The following is a 23135-nucleotide window of genomic DNA, read 5'->3' as shown; positions in this document are numbered from 1 at the left end:
TCTAGAGGGTGTAGAGAGGAATGTCAAGAGAGGATTAGAGTCAAAGGCCTAGAACAAGGGTAGACTTTGACTCTAATCGTCTCTTGACATCCTTAGAGGGGCAATACGTGTCCTTAAAAGGGAAACACCACAAATACTAGCACTATGCTATGAGATGTGTAATATATATATTGTCATGCTCATTTATTGTGTGATTTATCTGCGTTTCATATCAACCCTGTAAAATGAAATATTATTTGTATGTGTTTTACGTGCCTGCCATGATGACTGCACCGCTACACAACACCCTCTACAGTGAACCCATCTATTAGGTCAATTTCCCTAAGGAGGTAGTATTCCGGAGTATTTTTTCAATTTCCAAGCGTAGTTTGTGTACCTATTTCCATCACTGTTGGCAGCTGTGATTTATTCAGCTACTAATAACCAAATAACCCACCAAGTGTTGGCAGCTGTGATTTCTTAAAGCTACAAATAACCATATAACCAACTAAGTTTCATTTAACTCAATGCAGTTCAGCTGACTGATCAAGTAACAGTGGTGTACCGAGCCAGGGGTTGGGGGGTGGCACGCTGCCACCCCACAGGCTCTTTTTAGAGCCTAACCGGGACTTTCGTCAGTGGGCCACCCTTCCCGTTTGGCACCTCAATGAGGGTGCCCAACGAGAAAGGTGTCCCGCTGGAAGGACAATGTGTGCTAAGTAATTCCTTCTCAACACAGTAATTGTCCTGGCAGTAGGACACCTTACCCTTTCCGAAACCTCTGGCAGGACAATGTTCCAAGGAGCTCAGGGCAGCAGCAGAGGGGCTCGCAAGTTGCTCTGTGTCAACAGAGCATTTCAATGTGAGCCATTAGGCACTATCGAGAGGGAGGGGGTACTATTAGCAGGGACTTTTGTCCCTTTAGAAATGTGCATGGCAGGGAGTGATCAGGTGTTAGTAGGTTGCATAATGCTGCAGGCTTTATGAAATAATGACTATGGCTTTACCCAAGGGGGGTTTGTTAGGCTCACATTAATCTGCATGATGCTATTGTGACTTTGCATGCAGGGAGGGGAGAATAAAACCAAATCCATCCTCTTATTGCTCAACATATTTCTATAATGATGTATAGTGTAAAGTTAATAATGAAAGGGAAGTTTGTTATGTAATGTGCTTTGCTTACAAGGCATTGATATAAATTATTATTTCCGCACATGAAATGCAAAGGGAAACATTAATAAATATCTAAACAAACTAAAACTGTGAAGATGTGCTCAGTTGCTTAAAATGTCTCCATCCCGGTTTCACTATTAACCAAAGTGTGTGATCCTGGGCAGATCATGAAATCAGACTATGTCTTATCTGCAGCTCTGTAAGTGATTCACTTCAAAGCTTATGTGTTAATATATGATGATGTTATTTTTTTTTAAAAGCCTGACTTGCTCCATATATAACATTGCAATTTAGGTATTTTGCACCACAGAATTATTTGCCACTTGACTTACTTATGACAATGTATTCTAAAGTCACTTGCATTCAAGTATGAAAGACTGATGATGCTCCTTGTGATGTGCTTTCTGTGAAGTAATGTCTGTTGATGCAATCCATATGCAAATTAGTTGATGTGCATGTATTTTGCCCCAGAGTGCCTGGACAGATCTCTAATAGATGAGTTCCCTGCATTTGTAATGATTCTGCCGTTTTTTTTTGTGTTAAAATGCGAGATGCCACTAGTAATGTTTCTAAAAAAAATAGATTGGGGCAGGGGTGGGTGGTTTGTGGGCACGAATGAGACAACCTGGAATTGCGTGCACTGCATTTGAGGGGAAAGTAGCGGAGTATCACCGTGGTTGTCCCCCGAGGCTCTCTGGCAATGCTGAATACTCCCGACTGGAAAATATGGAACGCGTGCGTTATGACGGTGTTGTGCAACATTTGGTACCCCATACCGAGGCTTGGAACTCTCCTACTTTGGTCTGCAATCTACGAAGACAGCCGAGACAGGGGATACCGGATCGGTATGGGATACCAAATATTACAGAACAGCAGCCCTCTACAAAGATACGGAAAAAGACACAACACTTTAATGACAAGTTACGGTTACTCTCACGCTCTTTACAATCTGGCACGGATACGTAAGAAAGAAGCATAAGATCAAATCATCAATTTAAGAACAAATTAAGTGTGAAGATAGACATATATGATCCTCATAAACGGAAGTAAAAAGGTATATCACACGTTAACTTGAATGCGACTAATTCATTCTCGATTACATAAACGTGTCCGCACCTCCGTAAATGAGAAACATTTAAAAATGGCCGCCTCACATAACCTGATGTTGCCTTATCCATGTATGAGAAGGTCGGAGAGGCGGCTAGATCATGCCTACTTTAATTTCATTTTACATCCACATGCTGCCCTTTGTAAAGCCCGATCCTTGCCACTAAGATGTAACCTGCGTATCCTGGTCACCTATTCCGTGGCTAGCGAGTTGTGCTCGTTTTTATTATTTATTTTAAAAGCTGAAGTCAGGCAGATTGAAGGACAGCCTCGGGCTCAGTCATTGTAAGACGGGCGGGGTCCTCCAGAGTTCTCTTTCCGCCGGGCCTGCCATCTTCCAGGTAACGCGGCAGCATGGGGCCTGTCTAAAAGATTTGAATGTTTAAAGAATTGGTACCCCGCTCGAGTTCGGAATGTGGGTCTTGCAAAGATGAATGTTTTCTGAGGCTGCAGGGTTCTTTTTTTGGGAGTTGGGGTGTCAATCATCTCGGTAGACGATCTAGCGGGCTGGGTCCCGGTGATCTCCGTGTTGTTGACCGTCCAGCCGTTTCCCTGCTAATTATTGCACACAGGCCCCAGACAAGGGTGAAGTTTTCTGTTTTGCCCCATTTCATCTGACTTCGGTGATGAGTCATTTCTTTTTTTTGTTTTGGTGTGTGGCTGTTGTTGATCCAAAATACATGTTTATCTCCGTAATTTTCACCCGGTTACCAACCTGGCTCATACGCTGAATACGGATCGCTAACTTCGCTTTAGTGTGTAGCGTTTCGTAAGCCTTAGTGATTAGTTCGAAGTCGTGCCTCCGCGCCCCTTCCGTTGCGAAACCACCTGTTCCAATGTTGAGGGTTTATTTTTTGTATTCTGCGACACGAAAAAGACTTCCCAGAGCGCTGATATATTTGTAGATTTAAAGAACCGTGATGTCAAATTTTATAATGGCACGTTTACTGTAATGTATCTGTACAGGAGCACACAAAAGAAAACAAGAATTGAGTTTCGGGCGCGGGGGTGGGCAGGAAGGGGTAAGAAGGGGGTTAATAAAAACCGCCTGGCGTCAAGTGCTTGAAAGTAAAGTACTGAACAGATACGCAAAGCTAGATTATGAGGGAGTGATGGTGTGAGAGGCGTTGCCTGGGGATACCGCTTTGGGAAATAAGTGAAACTTAAGCAGAGCTTTGTAGAGTTCCACAGTTGGCTGGCTTTGATTGTCATGGGCAGCGGGTTCCAATGGCGTGGGGTGAGTAGCGATTAAGCTCGGTGAGTCAGGAGAAAGCGGAAGCAAAGGGTGTCAGTAGGGGAAATTGGACAATTAGGATGGGTGCAGACGAAAAACGGTGGGTATATGATGAAGAGACGACAGTCACATGGGTAATGAGGAGCTAAGACCACTGAGCCTTGTTAAAGGTATTTGTACTGCGCACTGTCACTCTGGCGGATCTGTAAATTATAAGGGGGGGATTGGTTAGTAGGGTGAAGAGGGAGTAAAATGGTGCGAGGAGTGGTGTTCTGTTGGCAGCTTCAACTCGGTGTACACCGGGTGCTGTGCTTTGATGCGGGTATTGGATCAGTGTCAGTCCGCGTGTGCTGTTGCTCCGGCTTATGTGTTGTTGCAGTGTTGTGAAGTGCTTGTGGCTTGTGCGAGGGATGGTTGAGTTTTTTGAGTGAGATAAGTATGCAGAGTTTGAGCTTATATTGGTTAGTGGGTTACATGACCTTTAGCATGTTAACATTGACAGTTTTGTTTAAGTGTGGCACTTGTTGGCCTTCACATGTGGGCATGCCTACATTCAGAGTCTTTCCTAGGTCTGGCGCAGGTTAGTGTTTAAAAGGTGTGGGCATGCTAACATTCCTAACTTAATGTGGATGCGGCGCAGGCTGGTGTTCACAGTTCTGAGTGTGGCACCTGCTATCATTCAAGTTTCATCTAGGCCTATGCATGTTATCCGTTAATCCTATCTAGATGCGACACAGGCCAATTGTCCACAATTCCAAGTGTGGCCTGTGCTAGTCTTCACGTTTAGCGTAGGTGCGGGCATACTAATATTTAGAGTCCCATCTAGATCCGTCGCAGGCCAACATTCACGAATCTAAGTGTGGGCATGTTCCCAATTCTCATGTAACATTCTGTTACACTAACTTGAATGGCTGGTGGCAGTGATTTCTTTTTTACTACGTTTTGTGCCATGTATCTGCAGGCTAATTTCTCAGCTGCAGTACAGCACAAAAGGGTGACCTTTTCGCCAACCCCTCCGCCCCCCAACCATCTTGTTTGCCATTTCTTGTCAATTAGTTCCTTCGGGGCTTTTACTCTGTTCGAATCCTTTGTATGTTTTGTCTTTGGCGGGCTTCAACCCTGAAGCCCGCCCAGGGTCCAGTGTGCCTGGAAAGACAGGAAGTGTAGAGAAAGGGGGTTGTGGCCTGAGTGAAGGAAGGAGGGTGGATGGTGTCTAAACCTGCAGGTTTAGTAAATTTCACATTTAAAAAAATCTGCTTGGATTTATATTATTCATTTTGGACATTAAAAAAAAGTGAAGGGACGGAGATCTACTGGTTTGGTGTCAACAAAGATTTTGTTTCAGCCACAGGGAAAGCCTTTCCTAAGCATAAGGTTCTTCTGAATTTAAGGTGGTTGGGTTATGGTTTTCATTCCTATTCAGCAGATTTCCAGAGAGCGGGACCTTAGTGATGGCATCTTCCTGACTTTTTCAGGTGTGAGGATAGTTCATGAGTTTGCTGAACTCTATTGCAGGGTTGTCAATGTAGAATATTACTTGATGAGGCTTGTAAGGCAGACAAGTTTCAGTTTCATACAGTTTTCCTAGTAATGCGTAGAGGTTGTCGCTGCTCATGTTCCTGAAGGCGTTTTTAGTGCTCTCATCACAAATTCTGATGCTAATGTTCATTTGTAAACGTGACTTTTTTTAAATTTTCAGTGAGACGTCAAAATGACAAACACAAGGGGAAAAAGGCGAGGAACCCGTTACATGTTCGCTAGACCATTCCGTAAACATGGTGAGTATTTGTTTATTTTCCATTTTCCTTAGTTTGTAATTGGTAGCCTGGTTTTTAATATTTACTAAAGTATGGTCTTTAGCTATTGTGGCATAGTATGAGGCACACTTAAGAAAAACAAAGATTAAAAGTTTGGTGAATTTGATAGGAAAAAGTGGTGATGGCTGCAGATAAATGGATGGCCTTCCAGTGTGTAGCCCACTGGTTAGTTTTGGTTAAGGGTCTCTCTAGCAGGAATTGCTGGGCTGACAAAATGCGTCTTTTTTTTTATTTTATTTTTTTTTTGGGATTCCCCTGAGATCTGAGTGCTTGAGTAATGGTCCTCTCTAGATCTACCTAAACCTCCCCTGCCCCCGATTTATATAAAAAATGGGTAACTGAGATTTTGGAAGCCCTGCCCAACACTCCATAAATATATTTGATGTGCATCCATTAATTTTGATGAACTAAAATATTAATGGTTTATGTACATATTTTACTTCCAATTTCTATTTTGATCACAAAAAATCGATCAAATGGTACTGGCAGAAATCGGTCAAATTGGTAATTCGAAGTACAATATGTACCCAATATGCCTAAAATACCTAACATGTGGAGCAAGGGGTCGGCAGAAGGCTTTTTGAGGGAGTGCCCAAGGGGGTGCTTGAGAAGGGAAAGATCCAGTGGTGAAAAGGTGATTGCAGAAATCAGCCAAGGGTGTCTGTGGATCTGGAGGAGCAGGGGAGCACCTGTTTGGATGACTTTCATTGATCAGGCTTGTCTAGAAGCATCGTCAAAGTGTTGACTGAAAAAGAGGAGAGGGAGAGGTCGTCCCGGGGGGGGAGGGGGGGGCAGAGAGAGGAGATGAAGGACAGGATGTTTCTGAGTTTTAGTGGTGAAGTGAGGGGACACAGCCATACAGAGAGCCTGGGAGGGAACTGGAGAGGTGGAGACTGCAGAAGGATTGGCCAGCTCCTTGACTATTTTAGAGTTCAGCCATGTTGTTGGAGGCCGCAGAGATGCAGTGTTCGATGTGGACTCGCTTCTTGGACAGGACAGTCTGTATTGCCTTTGGAGCAGGCGGCAGGCTAGTTTGTCAGAGGATGTGCCCATAGCCCTCCACTTCCTCTGTCACCCTGCACTTGTGTTTCAGGGCGGCGAGGTCGGAGTCATACCAAGAGTTTCACTTGGAGGTAGGCTTCAGACTGAGTCTCATGACCGGGGCGAGGATGTTCAGAGTGTTGGAGCTAGAAAGCTGCAGGTTGGAGAGGGCTGTGTTGTGTCAGCCGCAGTAGGAGCAGAGAACGTAGAGGTGAAGACATCCACTGAAACACGCTTCATGGGTCAAATGATCGAGAAGGTAGGGGGCAGGGCCGGGACTGCTTTGCCTGTGGGACAGTTTCAGGTCAGAGGAAAGCAGAAAGTGGTCAGTCCGAGAGGAGTGGTGAGGGGGATGTCTGAGGATATAATATCCAAGGTGTCTGGCAGAGTACGTTGAAGCGGAGGGTAGAATCGAGAGGGTGTCGCAGAGGTTGTAGAATGGGCCAGAGGAGGGATTAGAAGCATCCAGGTGGATGTTGAGGTCTCCAAGGAGGGGTAGAGGCAAGGAATGAAGGCGAGAGCTCAGCCCACTCAGAGAGGAAGAGGGCGGGGTGGCCTGTAGATGGTGCCCACAGTCGGAGGCCAGGAGAGAGAACCTGCAAATCGGACATTAAAAGGAGGAGTAGACATGTGTGGGAATGACCGAAGTAGGGGCCCACTCGGGAAAGATCAGAGGTACTCCACCTCCAGGACGGTTGGTTCTGGGCTTGGTGAGGATCTTGTAGCCATCGGGGAGGAGAGTTTCAATACTCATAACAGAGCTGGCTGAACCATGTCTTGGTGAGATGGAGGATATCCAGGTGGGCTTCCGAGAAGGTGGCAGATGTCAGAGTGTTTGACAGCGAGAGTTGAGAGTAGTGACGTGGAGCAGGTTGCCACATTTGAAAGAGTTCTGTGGTGTAGTAAATGTTTCGCCCTGCGGAAGTGGTAGAGGTGGTAGGAGGAGTTGGCATGGTAGCCCGAGGTGGCGGAGGAGCCAAAGAGGTGCTAAAGGGAGTAGCGGGAGAAGGAAGTTGATGAGACGCCTGTTTTGTTTGTAATGCGCACCAGACCCAAAGGTAACCGGGCGCAACAGTTAAAGAATATGCAAAGTTTACAATGTTAAAGACTGTAGTATACAAAGTTACAATGGTGCATAAATGTACACTTTATATATTTACACTGATACAGTGTGGGCAGATGGTTGAAAGCATATGCAGTTAATATACAGGATGCCATCTATGTTGAAGTTGTATACAAATATAGGACGATTTCTAATACATATATACAGTCCCTTTGGCTAAGGAATCGGCGGGATCAAGAGTGGTAACTACAGATTGTTAGAGTTGATGTGTTTGGTAACGTTTCTTCTGAAGTGAGAAAATGGTTGGGCAACTCTCAGGTTGTGAGGCAAAGCATTCCACCGTTTGGCCGCTATCACAGGGAAGCTGATACCGCCAATTTTGGCAAGTTTAAATTTTGGTACCACCAGACAGTTGGAATTGACACTTCTTGTCGGTCTGCTAGATACTTTTCTCTTTATTTTGTCTGACGGGTAGCTAGGAGCTGCATTGTTTAGAGCCTTGTGGGTCAAGGAGATCATTTTTAGATGGATTTTGTCGTCAGTAGAAAGTCATTTATAATGGCGTCTGGTGGAGGAGATTATTATTTTGTAGGGTTTGAAGCCTTTGGCTAATGGCTGTTAGTCCCACTGTACAGGGCATTACAGTAGTCGAGTCGGGAGAGTATTAAGGCTCTTGCCTAGATCATACAACTGTCATTAGATAGAAAAGGTTTACCTGCTCTCATTAATTTACAGGTATACGCTGTGGTTGATGCTAAGGAGTTTACCTGTTTAGTAAATGACATGGTAGAATCAAGGTAAAAACCAAGATTTTTAACTTCCCTAGAGACCTTGATGGCGTTGCCGTCTATATTGAACGCCGCATAGTCGGGCTTAATTTATTGCTATTGGTCTGTGATCCCAAAATGATTAGCTCTGTCTTATCATTTAGGCATAAACCATGAGATGCCATCCATGCCCGAATGATGAGATGCACTCTATTCACCAACTACATGTCCGTACCGTGATCCCCAGAAAGTGGGGGGAGAATCTGCATAGTTAGTGTAGGTGTTACCTAGATGGTCCAAATCATCGAAAAGGGGTTTGGTGAATATTGTATAGAGTCGGGGAGAGACAGGAGCCCTGGGGGATGCCACATGTGTAGGGTCTGCTGCTGCCGAAGGTGAAAAACTCACTTAGTTCTCTCACTCTTCCTCACTATCCCTCTTTCTGATGGGGCTGCCGGAGCGGCTTCAGCTTTCCCCTCCACCTGACCTTCTCTTCACTCTGTGCACTATGATCCTGGACACCCTGGAAGGTAAGCCCTCTACCATTGGGCCACTCCAAGATGCGCGCGAGGACGCTCGAAAATGAACATTTATGCAAATAATATTTTATGCACAGGCTTGTGCTACATCTGTAAATTGCAGACTCTGTGAGCCAGAAATCGCTCCGTTTCGTTTTACTCTGCTGCCCTTTGTGCTCCGTTTTGATGTGGAGCTGCCATTCCAAGATGGCCACTCGTTTTTACCCTGCACTGGAGTGCTGGGCTTGGTGCTGCTGGGGGGCATTGATTGGCTGGAGCATGTAACATCAGGGCCAATGGGAAGGCCGGCAGGCTTGGCCGGCCCTCCTCACAAGGCCCACTCCTAAGGCCCTGTCTACCGCTGTCCACCGCGGTACGCCGGATTGCCGGCCCCATATGAGTATCTGTGTGCCCCCCTGCCCCCGTGAGTATCTGTGTGCCCCCCTGCCCCCGTGAGTATCTGTGTGCCCCCCCCTGAGATTCTGTTTTCCCCCCGTGAGTATCTGTGCCCTCACCCTGCTTGCCCCCTCTTGCTCTGCGCTCCACCCCCTCCTCATTTCCATCCTCTTCTACTTCCCTCCTACTCCCCCCTCCTTTTCTCCCCCCTCTTAGACTTCCGCCTCCTAGCACTTACTCCTATCATCTGTTCCGTGACTCTTGATCGCAGCTTGTCTGTCCCCCCTTTTGTTCTCCCCCTCCCCTACTTTTCAATTTGTCACTGACTTTTTGCTCAGTAGCGTGTCTTGTTCTCCTTCCCCCCCCCCCTCCGTCCACTTGCCCCCCCTCCCACCCCGCCTCTTGTTACCACCTGCACTGCGTAAATTGTCGTCGGACTTAGTAATGTTACTGCTTGCTCTGTTTTCCTTCCTTTCCATCACCTCTTGCCTTACTTGTTCTATGCACTTGCACTATCAGAAATGTCGACAGGCCTATTATGATAGTTATTTTCACATTCTGTATTGTTTCAAGGACTTTTGCTGAATGTAACTGTATTTTTCCTATGTCCCCTCCCTCCTTGAAGCGCTTTGAAACACATAGGCGCTATATAAATAAACTATCATATCATTCAGAAGGTATCGGGTAATAATATCCCCATATATATGGTCGCCATCAATAATATTGCTGGGAAAATGTCGTGGTGATATTATTTGGGTGACCATCTATATGGGGACAGGGGCAAAAAAAATATTTAAAAAAGAAAAAAAGTTTGGGGGTTGCGGGGGTGTCCCCCGCATGTTCCATGCAATAATGTCGCCACAAAAAACTGCCATTTTTCGGCAATATTTTTGCATGGCGAGATTTTTCTGGCGACATTATTACATGGAACCATTCAGAAAGGATTCTATCCATCTGATAGCCTGTGTGGAAAAGTGGGCAGCAGAATCCAGATGTCTACAGAGGACCTTGTGGTCCACAAGATCAAAAGCGGCTGAGAGATCAAGAGGAGGAGTGCTGTCTTTCCTTGATCTCTCTATTTGGGTCTTTAAGTCAATGAGGGCTGTTTTGGTTGCATGTAGTGGACGGGAGCCATATTGTCTAGCTCCCAGTAGCTTATGTAGTTCAAGATGTTTTTGAATTTGTGTGTGTGCCACTTTGTCCAGAATCTTTAATAGAAATGGTACTGTAGTAATTGGATGGTAATTAGTGGGGATAGAAGGGTCTAATGTCTGTTTCTTGAGAAGCTGCAGCACCCAAGATTGCTTTAAGTTAGCAGGGATGTTACCTGTAGAGAATGAAGCATTAATACGTTTGGAGATGAAGGGTGATGGATTTCTTCGTATCTTTTATTATCTGTGCAGGTCGAATATCACATTTACAATTAGAGGGTTTAAGGGAGAGGATAATTTTCTCTACCTCTAATGTATTCGTTTTGGTGAAGGAGAATTTGTTAGTTTGGTCGTTGAGGATAGCATTAGGTGGTGAGTGATTGGGAAGGTTTAGTGAGTCTTTTTTTTAATTGGATTTTGTTTTGGAGGGTGTTTATTTTATTCGCTAAAGCATATTGGATGTCTGCACAGAGTCTGGTCCTTGGTGCAAGTGTCTGGTGTGGCAATGGGTGATTGAAGTTCTTTCAAAATGGAGAAGAGTTCCTTCATGTTAGAGTTGGCAATGCGATCATTGTATGAGTTATGCTTTGCCAAGCAGACTTCCTGTTCATAGTGGCGAGAGATGGCCGTTAAGTTGGCCTTATTCTCATCAGTTGGGCATAATTTCCATATTGCTTCACTTTTTCTTTGTAAGGCGTAGGGCCTTAAAATGGGCCTTTGGTTTGCTTGTTCGCAATTTAAGTGGGGCAATTTTGTCCATAGTGTCGAGCATGATTTTGTTATATTCGTGCTATCTTCTATTGAAAAGGAGGTGGTGGGGCTGAGGGCCCTGGACCAAGACTGCCATTCAGATAGACATAAATGATGGTCTTGGAGTGGAAAGACGCCAGGAGGACTTCCACTGGGTGCCACCATTAATGGGAGAGGAGAAAGGAGAGAGAACTATGTATAGGTCTGCCGAGTGAACATCAAAGTCTGCTTGTCTGTCTGGAGGAAGCACTGATGTAGGTATCAGCGACAGGGCGGCCTAAGTTGGAGACTGCGATGTCCCTCTTGAACTTCTTCCTTCCAGACTTAGTGAGAGGGATGGGCTAGGATATGGACAGCACCATATAGGGGGAAGTAGGAGGGACGCACGCACAGGCCAGCCACTGCACATGATGCGCAAGGGGGTGAACAGCTTGGAACACACAAGGGGCAGGTGGGTACACTCAACAATACAAAGGTACTACCAGTGGCAAAGGGTCTAGGTAGTGTGAAGAGCCTAAGGAGACAGTTAACAGTACCACAGTTATCCCCAAGCAAACCAGATTCGACTTTAACAAGGCCACGTTTTTAAACGCAGCAGCAGGTTATTACAATAAGAATCAACAGTGGCGGGTGTATCTTCCTGTTGCTGGGATGCACAGATTACCCTTTCCCCAAGCGTTGCCTACTGCAGCAGCAGGAACGCACTACTGTTTCTTAGCATTGGTGGCAATGTCTTAAAAGGTCAAAGGAGTCCTTTTGCATAGACTACTCATTCCAGTTTCTGGGTGAGAGGAAACCTAGTAGGGTTCGATATGATGGGAACTAGCGATCTTTAAGGGCGCACTGGAGAACGTAGTCTTTATGGGGATTGTCAGGCCTATCTGAATATTTTAGGGTAATTACCATTCGCGCCCCTCACTGTGGACATTGAGCTGTAGGTGAGGAAGGATCTGCTTAGCTTGCGTCAGCTAATTTTCCTGACCTTGATTACAGCCAGGCCAGTCATGTGATCAGAATACAGTCCTTTCTTTGCTGGCCCTTCATCAATTCACGAGTGTTCCATTGAGTAGCTGCCAAGTTTGGCATTCCTTGTTCAAATCTTTTTAGCTCGGCTGATGATTCTCTTCCCTGACCTGAATGGTTCCCAAAGTAAAGCTGTAGCCACAATAATTTGTAACTGCCCTTCATTGGACAATAAGGGTATTGTTTCTGCAGTTTGAGTACGTCTTCCCAACAGCTGTGTCTGCGTTCACTGCAGTGATTCCCCTGATTTTGATGTCTAAATCTACAACTTTATCTCCTTTGACAATATAGGACATCAGTAAGCCATCCCGTTTGTGCCTAATTAGCTAAGCATTGGCAGATATTTGAAGAGATTGGTTACTTGTTTTTGACCGTCCCTTGTTTTTGAAAGCCTGCTGCAGGACATGATTTGGGCCCTCCACATGTATGCATCATTACAAAGTGGTGCTGGAGGTGATCAGTTTAGAATTAAAACCATCCTTTTTTAATGGGTTGTTTGCATTTACTTGTGTCCAACTTTTTTAATGTGGAAGTTTGGTTCTGGATGCAATTTTACGAAATTATAGACATTGGTTTAATGCGAAATGGTTGCACTTCATAATGATGAATCTTGGCTTTTTCCATTATTAATGGAGGGTACCCAATATCTCTTTTCCTGTCACTTAACCCTCTGTTTCTACCTTACACATTTTATTCCTACAGGCGTCCGAATTACTCCGTAAAATGGTTGCTTTCCCCCACCCCCAACTCAAAATGACTGAAATTAGGGTTGGCATATTTACCTGGTAACAGTTGCACCCAGATCAGTACATTCTTTGCTCCATCTTGCCTTCCTCTCGCCCCTTCAACTGTCTCCTGCTGGCTGTCGGTCTTTGGCGAATTAACTGGACTGCGTGCATTAGAGATTACCAGGTAAATAATTGGACATGCTTACTTTGGGCAGCCTCGCAGTTGCAAATCTAGAGCCAGACCGATTGTGGGCAGGTTATGATACTCTTGGGTGGCTTGTCTTTTGAGGCCCTCTGTCTAGTTTGGATGTGTGCAGGTGATGAGTTTGAGTAAACGGGTGCTATTGCAGTTCCAGGATCACTGGCCAGCTCAAAGAACACGCTGCTTTGAGGGCACCGAAGTCACTGTTCCTAGTTAATTGACAGAGAATGGATGCACATGTTTGCACATTGCTGCAGTGTCGCCTGGGCCCTCTGTTAGTGCGTTTCATGATTTGATGGTGAAAGGCACCTACAATGAAGTTACCTTCAAGAGCATGGTTATTCGTTTATGCCCCTTCAGGAGTTATGCACTCCAAATACCAACACGCCTATCCAGCTTAGTCTGTGGTAAGGGAACAAGGTAATTGTAGTCTAAAACATAATCTGAAACCCTGAGAGTGCGATACTTTATACTTGTTGAGGCGACTATGGACACTGATTTAGATAAATTAAATTTGCTCTGACTCGTAATATTCATTTTTGTTTTGCAGGAGTTGTGCCTCTTTCAACCTACATGCGCATCTACAAGAAGGGTGATATTGTAGACATCAAGGTATAGCATGAACTAAGCAAAATTGTTCTGTTGATTGATGTATTACCGAGTACCATGTTCACTTTAACTTCGTGACATTCACTTCAAAAGATTCTGTTGCTTCACTGCACGGATTCCAATTTGGGGCCACACCTAATTTTGACTGCCCATGCGAAGTGCTGCCATCAGGTCGCTTTTATAATCCATTGAGAACACTGTAGTCATTTTGCCGCAGCCTTTGGAAAAAATGTGGGGGAGGGTTAGTACATTAAAGCCGGTTGGTTAGTCTAGTTTCCCTATATTGCTTTGTTTTCAGTGCTCCAGATAATGTTTTGAACTCCAGGATTTTAGTTGAAGGGGTCGTTCCTGCAACTTTATTAAACTAACCACAAAATGACTCAAAACCTTCCCGTTTAATGGAATAAAGGAAATTTAGTTATTTAGGTGTTGTCCTATTGTTACTCTATACCAATCTTTCCATAGCAGAATCAAAAGTCCATAACATTTTATTATATACATTCTTAAATACCTATATAAAAATATACAGTATCTCTTCAGCTTACAAAAAACTTGACAAAAGTGACTTGTGCAACAATTCTATTTCATGCTATCAAATTGTTTAAAAAGGGTTAAATGAGTATTGCTACCCACATTTCAATGTTGTACTCGCACAGCCCCAGTTTTAATCTTGGTCTGTGTACCAGTATGTCACGGAAAATGCCAATCAATGGTTTATGAAACTTATCGATGCAGTTGATATTGGCCCTACATGTTTAGTTCGCCCTCGTATAATTATACAATGAATGGAACTTCAGGTGTATTTGTAAAGGGCACGTTCACCCCCGAAGGGGCATCTTGGCACTAATGTTTTTTTACCCAACTTAATGGTACTCATTTTATTGACATGGGAAGGTTGAAAGGCTGAGTGGACCTGCTGGGATTCGAATCTGTGACCATGAGGTCAAACGCAGGCCTCTGTAGTGGGTGCATTAGTCCACTGAGCCACAGACCCGGCTTAAATTGTTTGTAAGGCGCTTATACAATAAGAATATACTGTTCAAAGCACCCACAGGGGGGCAGAATGGGAGTACATTACAACAATGAACATTATTTAAGAGCAGAGGGGGGGGAAGAGGGAGTGGGCGAACCTACTATGCCTTGTGAGTATTCAGAATGTGCAGAAGGAAGAGGAAAGGGCGGTAAGTGCTGGGGAGTCTGAATATGTGGGGGGGCCATGGACGAAGTGCTAGAATGCTACACGGCCTGGGCCAACAAGAGGAGTAAGTGCGAGTGTCAAGTGGAGGGAGTGCAGATGAAAAGTGCTGTGGAGAGACGGGAGCTCTGAAGAATTGAGTGTGGGATGACGAGGCCCTGAAGATGCAGTAGGGTCAAGCACACCGATACAGCAACTGTGAGATTAGCAGTGGAGGGCAAGGAAGAGGAAAGTCTTAAGGAGCTTCCGGAATTTGAGGATAACCTGCCCCAGGGGGAGGCTATTCCAAAGGAGGGAGTCTGCAGAGAAAAATGAGCGTTGTTCCCCCCCCCCCCCCCCGCCCTCTGTTTGGCAAAACGCTTAAGAGTTGGTGCCAGAGTAACAACGTGGTCTAAAGGGGAGAGTATTTGGTGAGCTAGTTGAAGATATTTGGGTGCCCGGGCCCAGACAGCCTTGTGGATGATGCAGGGATTTGAATTTAATTCGTGCAGGAGCCAGTGAATTTAGTGCAGGAGAGATGCAGCCTCTGGGCTTAAGGCCACAGATAAGTCTTGCTGCCCTAATCTGGATAAGCTGGAGGGGTCGCGAGTGGAAGAAGGAAGGTTCAGGAGGAGGCTGTTGCAGTAGTCCAGTCTAGAGGGAACAAGAGCGATTTTGAGTCACATTGAGCCTCTCAGGGCAACCGAGAAATGGTAGAATTCCTTTGAGAAGGAAGAGCTGATAGTTGGACTTTCTGGCAATGTCCTGAGTGTGGAGGAAGGAGAAAGGGGCGTTGAAAAGATGACGTCAAGGTTTCTGGGTTCAGTTGAAGGTGCAGGGGGAGAACCCAAGGAGGAAGGCCAGGGAAGTATCTCAGTTTAGCAGGCCTTGAGGCAGAGATCATTGGCGGTGCACCAGGACTAGATGGCAGATGGGCAGTCAGGGATGATGGAGGCTGCAAGAGGGTCAGCAGGGAGTCTGAAGAAGAGCTGTGTGTTGTCTGTGTAACACTAGAAGTTGGGGGGTGAAAGAGGAGAGGAGGCGAGCAATGTAGATGTTAAAGAGCCAGGGGGAGAGTTTAGTGCCCTGGGGGACACCACCGGAGAAGGGACCCATGATGACTTGGGGAGAGCGGTTGGGGAGGAAGGAGCACAGCCAATCCAGTGCGGTTCCGAGATACCAAGGGTATCGTGGAGCCTTTGAATGAGGATGGAATAATAACTGTGTCGAATGCAGAAGAGAGATCGAGAAGGACAGCTGGGGAGTAGTCGGAGATGAAAGCAGATCCTCACTGGTGTTCAGAAGAGCAGTTTCCGTGCCTCTGGATCTGAATCCAGATTGGTGGTCGCGGAGGCCTCCAAGTTTAATGTGAGAGTTTAAGTTGGTGCAAGCCCAGCTTCTCGGGTAGCTTCCCCAGAAATCAAACCCAGAAGAAAGGTGGGTTAGCGTTTATAGTCCAACTCTGAAATTTGGAATATCTTCACTGGTCATGGATATTCCACAATAGCGCTTTATTTAGTCGTCACCACTTGTCAAGTATTCAATTTAGGTGGTTCAAGCCCCTTTCAAATGGGTGATTACTTCAGAATTGGTCTGTTAACTAGCTTTGCTTTCATGCTGTGCTAAACCATGCAGTTCTTTAATGCCGGAGTTCTGTGTATCCTCTCGTTATTGAGTGTCTCACATAATTCTGCCGAAAATGTAATTCGAGTGGATAGCTCCAGCTAGTTAAGAAGCAGATCACGTACAGGACATCACTGTGACGTGGCTCTAAACGGCACCTGTAAATGTAAGGAGCGCGCCAAAAAAATGCGGTTGCTCAATCTCGTATAAGAAATACTTTACGCTACCATGTAGCTGTACATTCACAAGACTTTTAAGAAGGCATAACACATTGACCTCAACCGTTGTGCAATACCTGACTTGTGAAACTGCTAAGAAATGATGAGCTGCATTTGTCTGGAAATTTTTGCTGGACTTCTGCAGATGGTGCACGGGTTGTTTTTCTTTTTTCCACTTGTGTCAATCCTTTTTGATATTGCCTGGGAGTATGTCATAACGCAGTTGTACTAACCCAGCCTTGCCCTTACCCTGGAGCTCTTCCTAACATTCTGTAGGGCGCTTTTGCACAGTATGACTCTTGAAGGTTCTTTGACCTGTTCCTGATGCATGAACTTTGACTTGGCTTGTGGAGGAAAAATTGGCCACAGCGACACCTACACTTGTAGTGGGTCAGAAAAAACTTAGCTTAACTAAACACTTTGTTACCAGATGCTGGTATAAGACACTGAAATCACAAAAGTACACCCAATTCTGTCCAACACAGATCTTCAAAGAGATCACAAAGCAAACAAATTGCGAACTCGGTATTCGTGTATTTCAGGTGGGGGGTGGTAGGCAGTTAAAGCCTGGCTGACTGTCACGTTTGCATGTCCATAATGGATGCCTACATATTCTTTAAAAAAATCTAAACTGCAATTAAAAAAAACTTGGAGGTAGCGTAAATGTGGTGATTTAATTGTACTGGGAAATGGCAGTGTTCTGGTTACGGGATACATTTAGCACCTTATGTAAACTAGTTAAAATGAATAGTTGGTCCTATTATCACATGATGGAAATGTTGTAATGTTAAGTTAACCCATTGTTTACCAGCCTCGCACCTGAGGTTTTACTTTGTGTTGTCCTCCCGGTTCCCCCTTACGCAAGTATAGGTCCTGGCTATGCAGCAAAGCTACAGCTTTCCGTGTCTGTTGTGGTGAACTATTCCCCCAGGAACTCTCGGCTTGATGGCTAGTTGTGGTTCACATTCTTAACCAATCCAGTCTGTCTGCAAGTTCACAGCAGATAGTCTTGGGGTTTGCTCTGATGGCCTTAGTCTTGGGGTTTGCTCTGATGGCTCTCGTCTGTTAATTTCTTTATGGCATACGTGCATTACTTTTCATAACGCAGTAGCAATAACCCAGTGTGTGCTGGATTTAGTACTGAAGCAGTGACGGCGTTTGCTGTCGATGAAAGGGCTGCACGCGGCTGAACTTTACGCTGGTGTTAAATCGTTATTTGCATGGCTAAAGATATTTGCACAATGGAAACATTTTCAGTTGAACAAACCCAGTGGGGTCATTGTGCCACCTGTGACATTGCTAAAATGGGTGTACATCTGGTAATTGCGTTGCCTCTTCAGTGAAAAAGTATATCTACCTCAACATTTCCGACAACCGCAGTTCCTTTTTGAATGCCAGTTAAGGTAATTTCACAGCTCGGTTTGTTCACTTCAATTCCTTATACTCCCTACTGACTTTGCTCCCATCTACCGCTACTTAATGTTCAATCCTGTCCGGCTTCAACGTCATGAACTATGCAGGATTACATTAATATTAGACTTTCCCAGTTCAACACAACTATACTCTAATTTAAATACTGATCCTGCTTACCTGAAGTAATCTATGCTAGCTCCATAATAAAGGGTAGAGGAAATGGTTGTTGGGTTGATGTCTTTTTAGTTAGGAGCTAGAATTTTGCAGATGCCCATGCTTTTCCTGTTTGACATTGTAGGTGCTGTTAGCAAGTGTTTGCATTCAGAGTACAAATTAGTCTTTTAGCTTACACACTTGCTTGTTTCTTTCCACAGGGCATGGGTACAATCCAAAAGGGTATGCCGCACAAATGTTACCATGGCAAGACTGGAAGAATATTTAATGTTACCCAGCACGCAGTGGGCATTATTGTTAACAAACAAGTCAAGTAAGTATTTTCAACTTATTTTCTGTCCTGTTTTGTGCTTAGAAAGCCCCCTTCTCACTTTACTAGTTGGACTTCTTGATGTCTGTACTGGTCATTCAAGTGGGGCAGAGCAAATCTCCTTTTAAAACACAGGCAGATATGTATTTGACTTGTATCCTGTCTGAGGAAACAATTGATATCTGAAAATGTGCCTCTAACAAACAATATTTGTGGCAATATTCATTGTGATCTGAAGAGTTCTTTATTTATGTAATCCCTTTTACCCAACATTTGTAGCTAAAACGGTGAGCTCCATAATGGCATATTTAGTTGCACTTTTGGGTTTTATCCGTTACTGCATGTTGCACTATTTTAATTGCATCAGCCATGGAAAATGTAGTTTGAGCCTTCCTCTCACCTGAGGCATTTTGTTTAACTCGCCAGTTCGAAATGTTAGAATTCAAAATGTTTGGCACGCCATAGTCATTGTAATGTAACTCGTATTTAAAGCGCAAACGTTCGCCCGAGCTCCTGCAGGGTAGGAGAGAACTCATTTAGAACAGATGGGTCATTAGTCTACGGAAAGCGGAGTGTGGAACCATTGCCCAAGCGGCGGCGGGAGAGTGTTCAGAGAACGGCAACCGCCGCTGAGAATGACCAGCCCCCAATGCGGCAGTATTTCACCGCAGGCACTAGCCAAGCGCAACGCTAGAGTGGGAATATACGGCCTGAATGTAGCCTGGAGATCTGCACCCTGGTGGTAAAAGGCACGATGAACTAAACCAATGGACTTGAACTGAATCTGCTTGGCAACGGGGAGCAAGTTGAGATCCTTAAGAATGGGAGAGATGTGAGCATGACTGGGAGTGGATGTAGCCAGGCATGCTGCATAATTCGGGGGGGGGACCTGGAGACTCTGGATAATGTAAGCAGGCTGAGCCAGAAACTGTTACAATAGTCGATCGCCGAAGTCACCAAGGCGGAAAACACATGCGCCCTGGTGAAGAATAGGTATAGGGTAACACCCGACGCAGAAGTTTGAGTTGTACATCACCCCGTCCTCTATCCTCCCCCACCCTCTGACCCCCCTACGGTAAATCCTACCTGCAGCGTCCCACTAACCTGCTGTTCCTCTCACAGCTCTTTCCCTGCAATGCAAGTTCTGCCTCCCCATTGAGGGGCGGTACTTGTACTGCATGTTTATTTTAACTCCTGTCCCCCAATTTCCATGGAAGCGGGGGGCACCCCTTTTTTTGAAGCTATTTAATGCTCTTTAGGTATCAGATTTCTATGTATATTTCACTGCACTTAACTGTAAGGGCAGATGGTATAGCTGTTGCTTGGTTACCACCGTTTTAATGGTAGTTATGTTATTTTGCATTTATATAGCGCCTTATATACCATTGGTATGGTCTGAAGGCGCTGGTAGGTTGAACGCCCTTGGGAACCGAAGTTCATATCAGAGAGTCAAAGGGTGCGTGTGAGCACCGGGTATGTGTACAGCTCGTGCGGTATCAGTGTAATAGCTGCATTCTAGCAATAGGTGTGGTGGTTGAGAGGTCAGGAGTATGTGTTCGTTCTGGCAGGATTTATCCAGAACGGATGTGGCTGCGTTAGGCCTGAGGAGAACGCCTCGCTGGGGGGGTGTGTAACCAGCAGTGATTACTTTAGAGTGATGTGGAGTGAGCGACGCATGTTGCTATGAGAACAGTTATACCGAATGGTGTCATAGTATCTCTGTGTTCTAGTTGAGTGGTGATGTAAGGAGAGAGTAAGCGTGTTGGTGAGATATGATGGGATTACATGCCCTTTGAGACATTGCTAAATTCAGAGAGGCTATTCGCAGGGAGGCTATCGGGCACAATTCTGAATTCAGAGGTTATTGGGCACACTTCTAAGTTCAACTTTTCACATAGGTTTATTGGGGACACTTCTAAATTCACTTTTCACAGAGAGGCTATTGGGCATACTTCTAAATTCAACTTTTCAGAGGTTTATTGGACACTTCTAAATTCAACTTTCACAGAGAGGCTATTGGGCACACTTCTAAATTCAACTTTCACATGAGGCTATTCGAGATTCCATCTAGGTGTGGCATATGCTAGCATCACATTTCTGCCTAGATTTGGGCAGGCTAGTCTGTGTGGTTTCTCGGGCTATGGTACTGGTTTACATTAGACTGCAGGCCATTGAAAGGTAGGTTAGAGTAGCAGGAGCTTTCTGGGGTGGAGTAATTGCTCTACCCCCTACTCATGCCAGCACTTAGTTTTGTTGGTGTCTGGTGGCTTCCTTGGCTTCCCCTGCTGACACCTGCAGACACATCTCGGAGCCGCCAATGTAGGAGCCGCCTTGGGCAGAGGGCTGCCGGGCAGAGGGCTGCCCTGGGAGGACCAGTGATGAAGTGTAGGTGGCCCAATGAGAGCGGGCCTGGGCGGGTCGGGAGAAGGGAGAAAAGGAGGGTGTGCGGTGGAATGGGCTGCAGGGGAGCCTCCAAGATTTCACATTCAAGCCGCCAATGGAGGGTGCTTGCTACTGACCAGGTCCTCTGCAAAAGGGCCGCAAGTGGGCTGGGTAAACCAGGAAGCGGCGGGGAAGGGGACGCAAGGGCCTGCTCCTGGGCACGGGCCCACCAACACGTGGACAAAATTAAACAAAAAGGGGCTTTCTGGCCCACACAATCTCCTCGGATGGGGGGTGGCATCCTTCCCCGACATGGTGCACATGGAATAGGCCTGAAGAATCTTCTGGAAGCCTCCACGAAGAATCTTTACTAAATCTGCCCTTGAGGGGCGCTGAAGTATCCGAAAAACGGGTCCCCGTTAATCAGAAGGGTGATCGATGGAGCACAAGGCTCGATTGACTGAAAGATTAAGTCTTCCAAAAAGCGAAAAACACAAAAGCTTGAGAGCCAAGCTCAAGAACTCCCCAACACTTGAATATGCGGATGCTAGAGGGGCTTAGGTAGAGGGCAGTCATTGGCTAAGGGCAGTATGACCCCTGAGCTCAGTGATTAGGGGAAAGACAGTTCAGAAATTAAACCGATTCGCTCTTTACTGAGGATTCCCAGCCTGACGGGGAATATTCATGGGCATGTGAAAAAGTATGCCAGACCATGCAGGAGAAACATTCCTTTTTGGTCTCTTCTGGCGCCGGCTGAAAGGAAGAGCTCAGACGCTTGGGCGACCATTGAGTGAACGACCAACGCCACTTCATCCGGGAAGACTACCTCTGCGGTGATGAAACAGTTGTCCGTAATCGCCGTCTGTCCCTGTATCCCCGAGTGAGGGGATAAAGATGTGCAGCGGTTGATGCGGCGGCGTAGAGTGCAGTTCTCTTCTTCGCTGGTGGCCGGTCTGGTGCCACCGGGGTTGCAGTCGGCATCCTTCTGGATCTTCGATACAGTGTGTGGAGAGGTAAAGGGATATTCAGCGATACATCCCTGGGAGGTGGTCGGGGCAGTGATAGGCTCGCTGGACCCAGCACCCATGTCATCATTCACATTATCGTCTCCCTTGGCGTTTCTGCCGTCACCAGGTCAGAGGGGAAAAAAATATCTGCCCTGGAGCATGGTTGAGGCCTCCCCCTTTCAGCCTCCCAAGAAGTCTCGGGTTTAGGGATGGCATCCTCTTCTAGTAATTGAGCGTAGTGTATTATATCATGGCTAAAACTGAGAGGATGTGGATTGTAGGGCAAGAATCTCGCAATGGGGTGGGGGTTAGACTAAATTCTGAGTTTAATTATTTAGATGTGACCGTATATCCAGTTTAATGTGTTCTCTGCTCTGGATTGGAATATAATCGGATTTTTGTGATTCTTTCAATAACTGGTTATGCATTCAGACTTTGGAGTTATACTTTTTCGAACTCGCTAGATCTACAACCTGCTTCTTTTTCCCCCCCAACAGGGGCAAAATTCTAGCCAAAAGAATTAATGTGCGTATTGAGCATATTAAACACTCAAAGAGCAGAGACAGCTTCCTACAGCGTGTGAAAGAGAATGAAAGGAGGAAAACTGAGGCCAAGGCGAAAGGCTCGTGGGTGGAACTGAAACGCCAGGTAAACATATATTCAGTTAATTAATTGTGGTGGTCCATTGAATATTGTGGTGTTACTGCTCGGTTGCAAGTGACCTAGACTAATGCGAAACCAGTGCTCCATGATGACTTTCTCCTACTATTACTTCAAGGAAGTACAAATGAGTAAACTATTTCACCGGTACTGAGAGCATATATACATACTGTGCAGTAACTGTCTGATTTGGCAGTGTGCAAAGCTAACTTCAGCGTGTTGAACCTAAAACTAAGTTGTGGCTGTTTTTAAAGATATAGTGAACCAATCTTTCTTTTCTTTCTCTAGCCTGCTGCACCCAGAGGAGCACACTTTGTCAGTACCCAAGGCAAAGAACCTGAACTGTTGGAGCCAATACCTTACGAGTTCATGGCATAATTTGTATCAAAAATAAAGTCCGTTGTTTGGGGCAATGTGTGCGGTTTCACTGGTTTCTTTTTGGTCAAGGTTTTTCGCTGAATGTTCATGGACTTCCTGGACATGTTCATGTAATGTTTCATGGACGAGTTTTTTATTTTAATTTGGGTAATGGATTCTGTGCATGCCTACAAGCAGTTATTTGCTGCTCAGTGATGATCATCGTCCTTATATTGCTAATTAAAGCAAAATGACAATG

The 23135-nt window shown here is 45.5% G+C and overlaps 1 protein-coding gene and 1 non-coding gene across 2 annotated transcripts; both read left to right on the top strand.

The window, feature by feature from the left end:
• The first annotated feature begins 2318 nt into the window (after positions 1–2318).
• On the top strand, positions 2319–22932 carry RPL21 (ribosomal protein L21). Its single transcript, XM_069640428.1, has 6 exons — positions 2319–2600; positions 5193–5271; positions 13500–13561; positions 18361–18473; positions 22357–22507; positions 22808–22932. Exons 2-6 carry the CDS (start codon positions 5205–5207, stop codon positions 22895–22897), a joined length of 483 nt encoding a protein of 160 aa, XP_069496529.1. The 5' UTR covers positions 2319–2600; positions 5193–5204; the 3' UTR covers positions 22898–22932.
• On the top strand, positions 18518–18647 carry LOC138529012 (small nucleolar RNA SNORA27). Its single transcript, XR_011284375.1, has one exon. It is a non-coding gene; the product is annotated as a small nucleolar RNA SNORA27 (small nucleolar RNA).
• Positions 22933–23135: the final 203 nt, after the last annotated feature.

This window comes from Ambystoma mexicanum, chromosome 7q, assembly GCF_040938575.1.
Source record: "Ambystoma mexicanum isolate Mex_15411 chromosome 7q, UKY_AmexF1_1, whole genome shotgun sequence".
In the NCBI taxonomy this organism is placed as follows: Eukaryota; Metazoa; Chordata; class Amphibia; order Caudata; family Ambystomatidae; genus Ambystoma; species Ambystoma mexicanum.
Note: the sequence above shows the minus strand (reverse complement) of the source record. Positions and strands in the feature narration are given on the sequence as shown.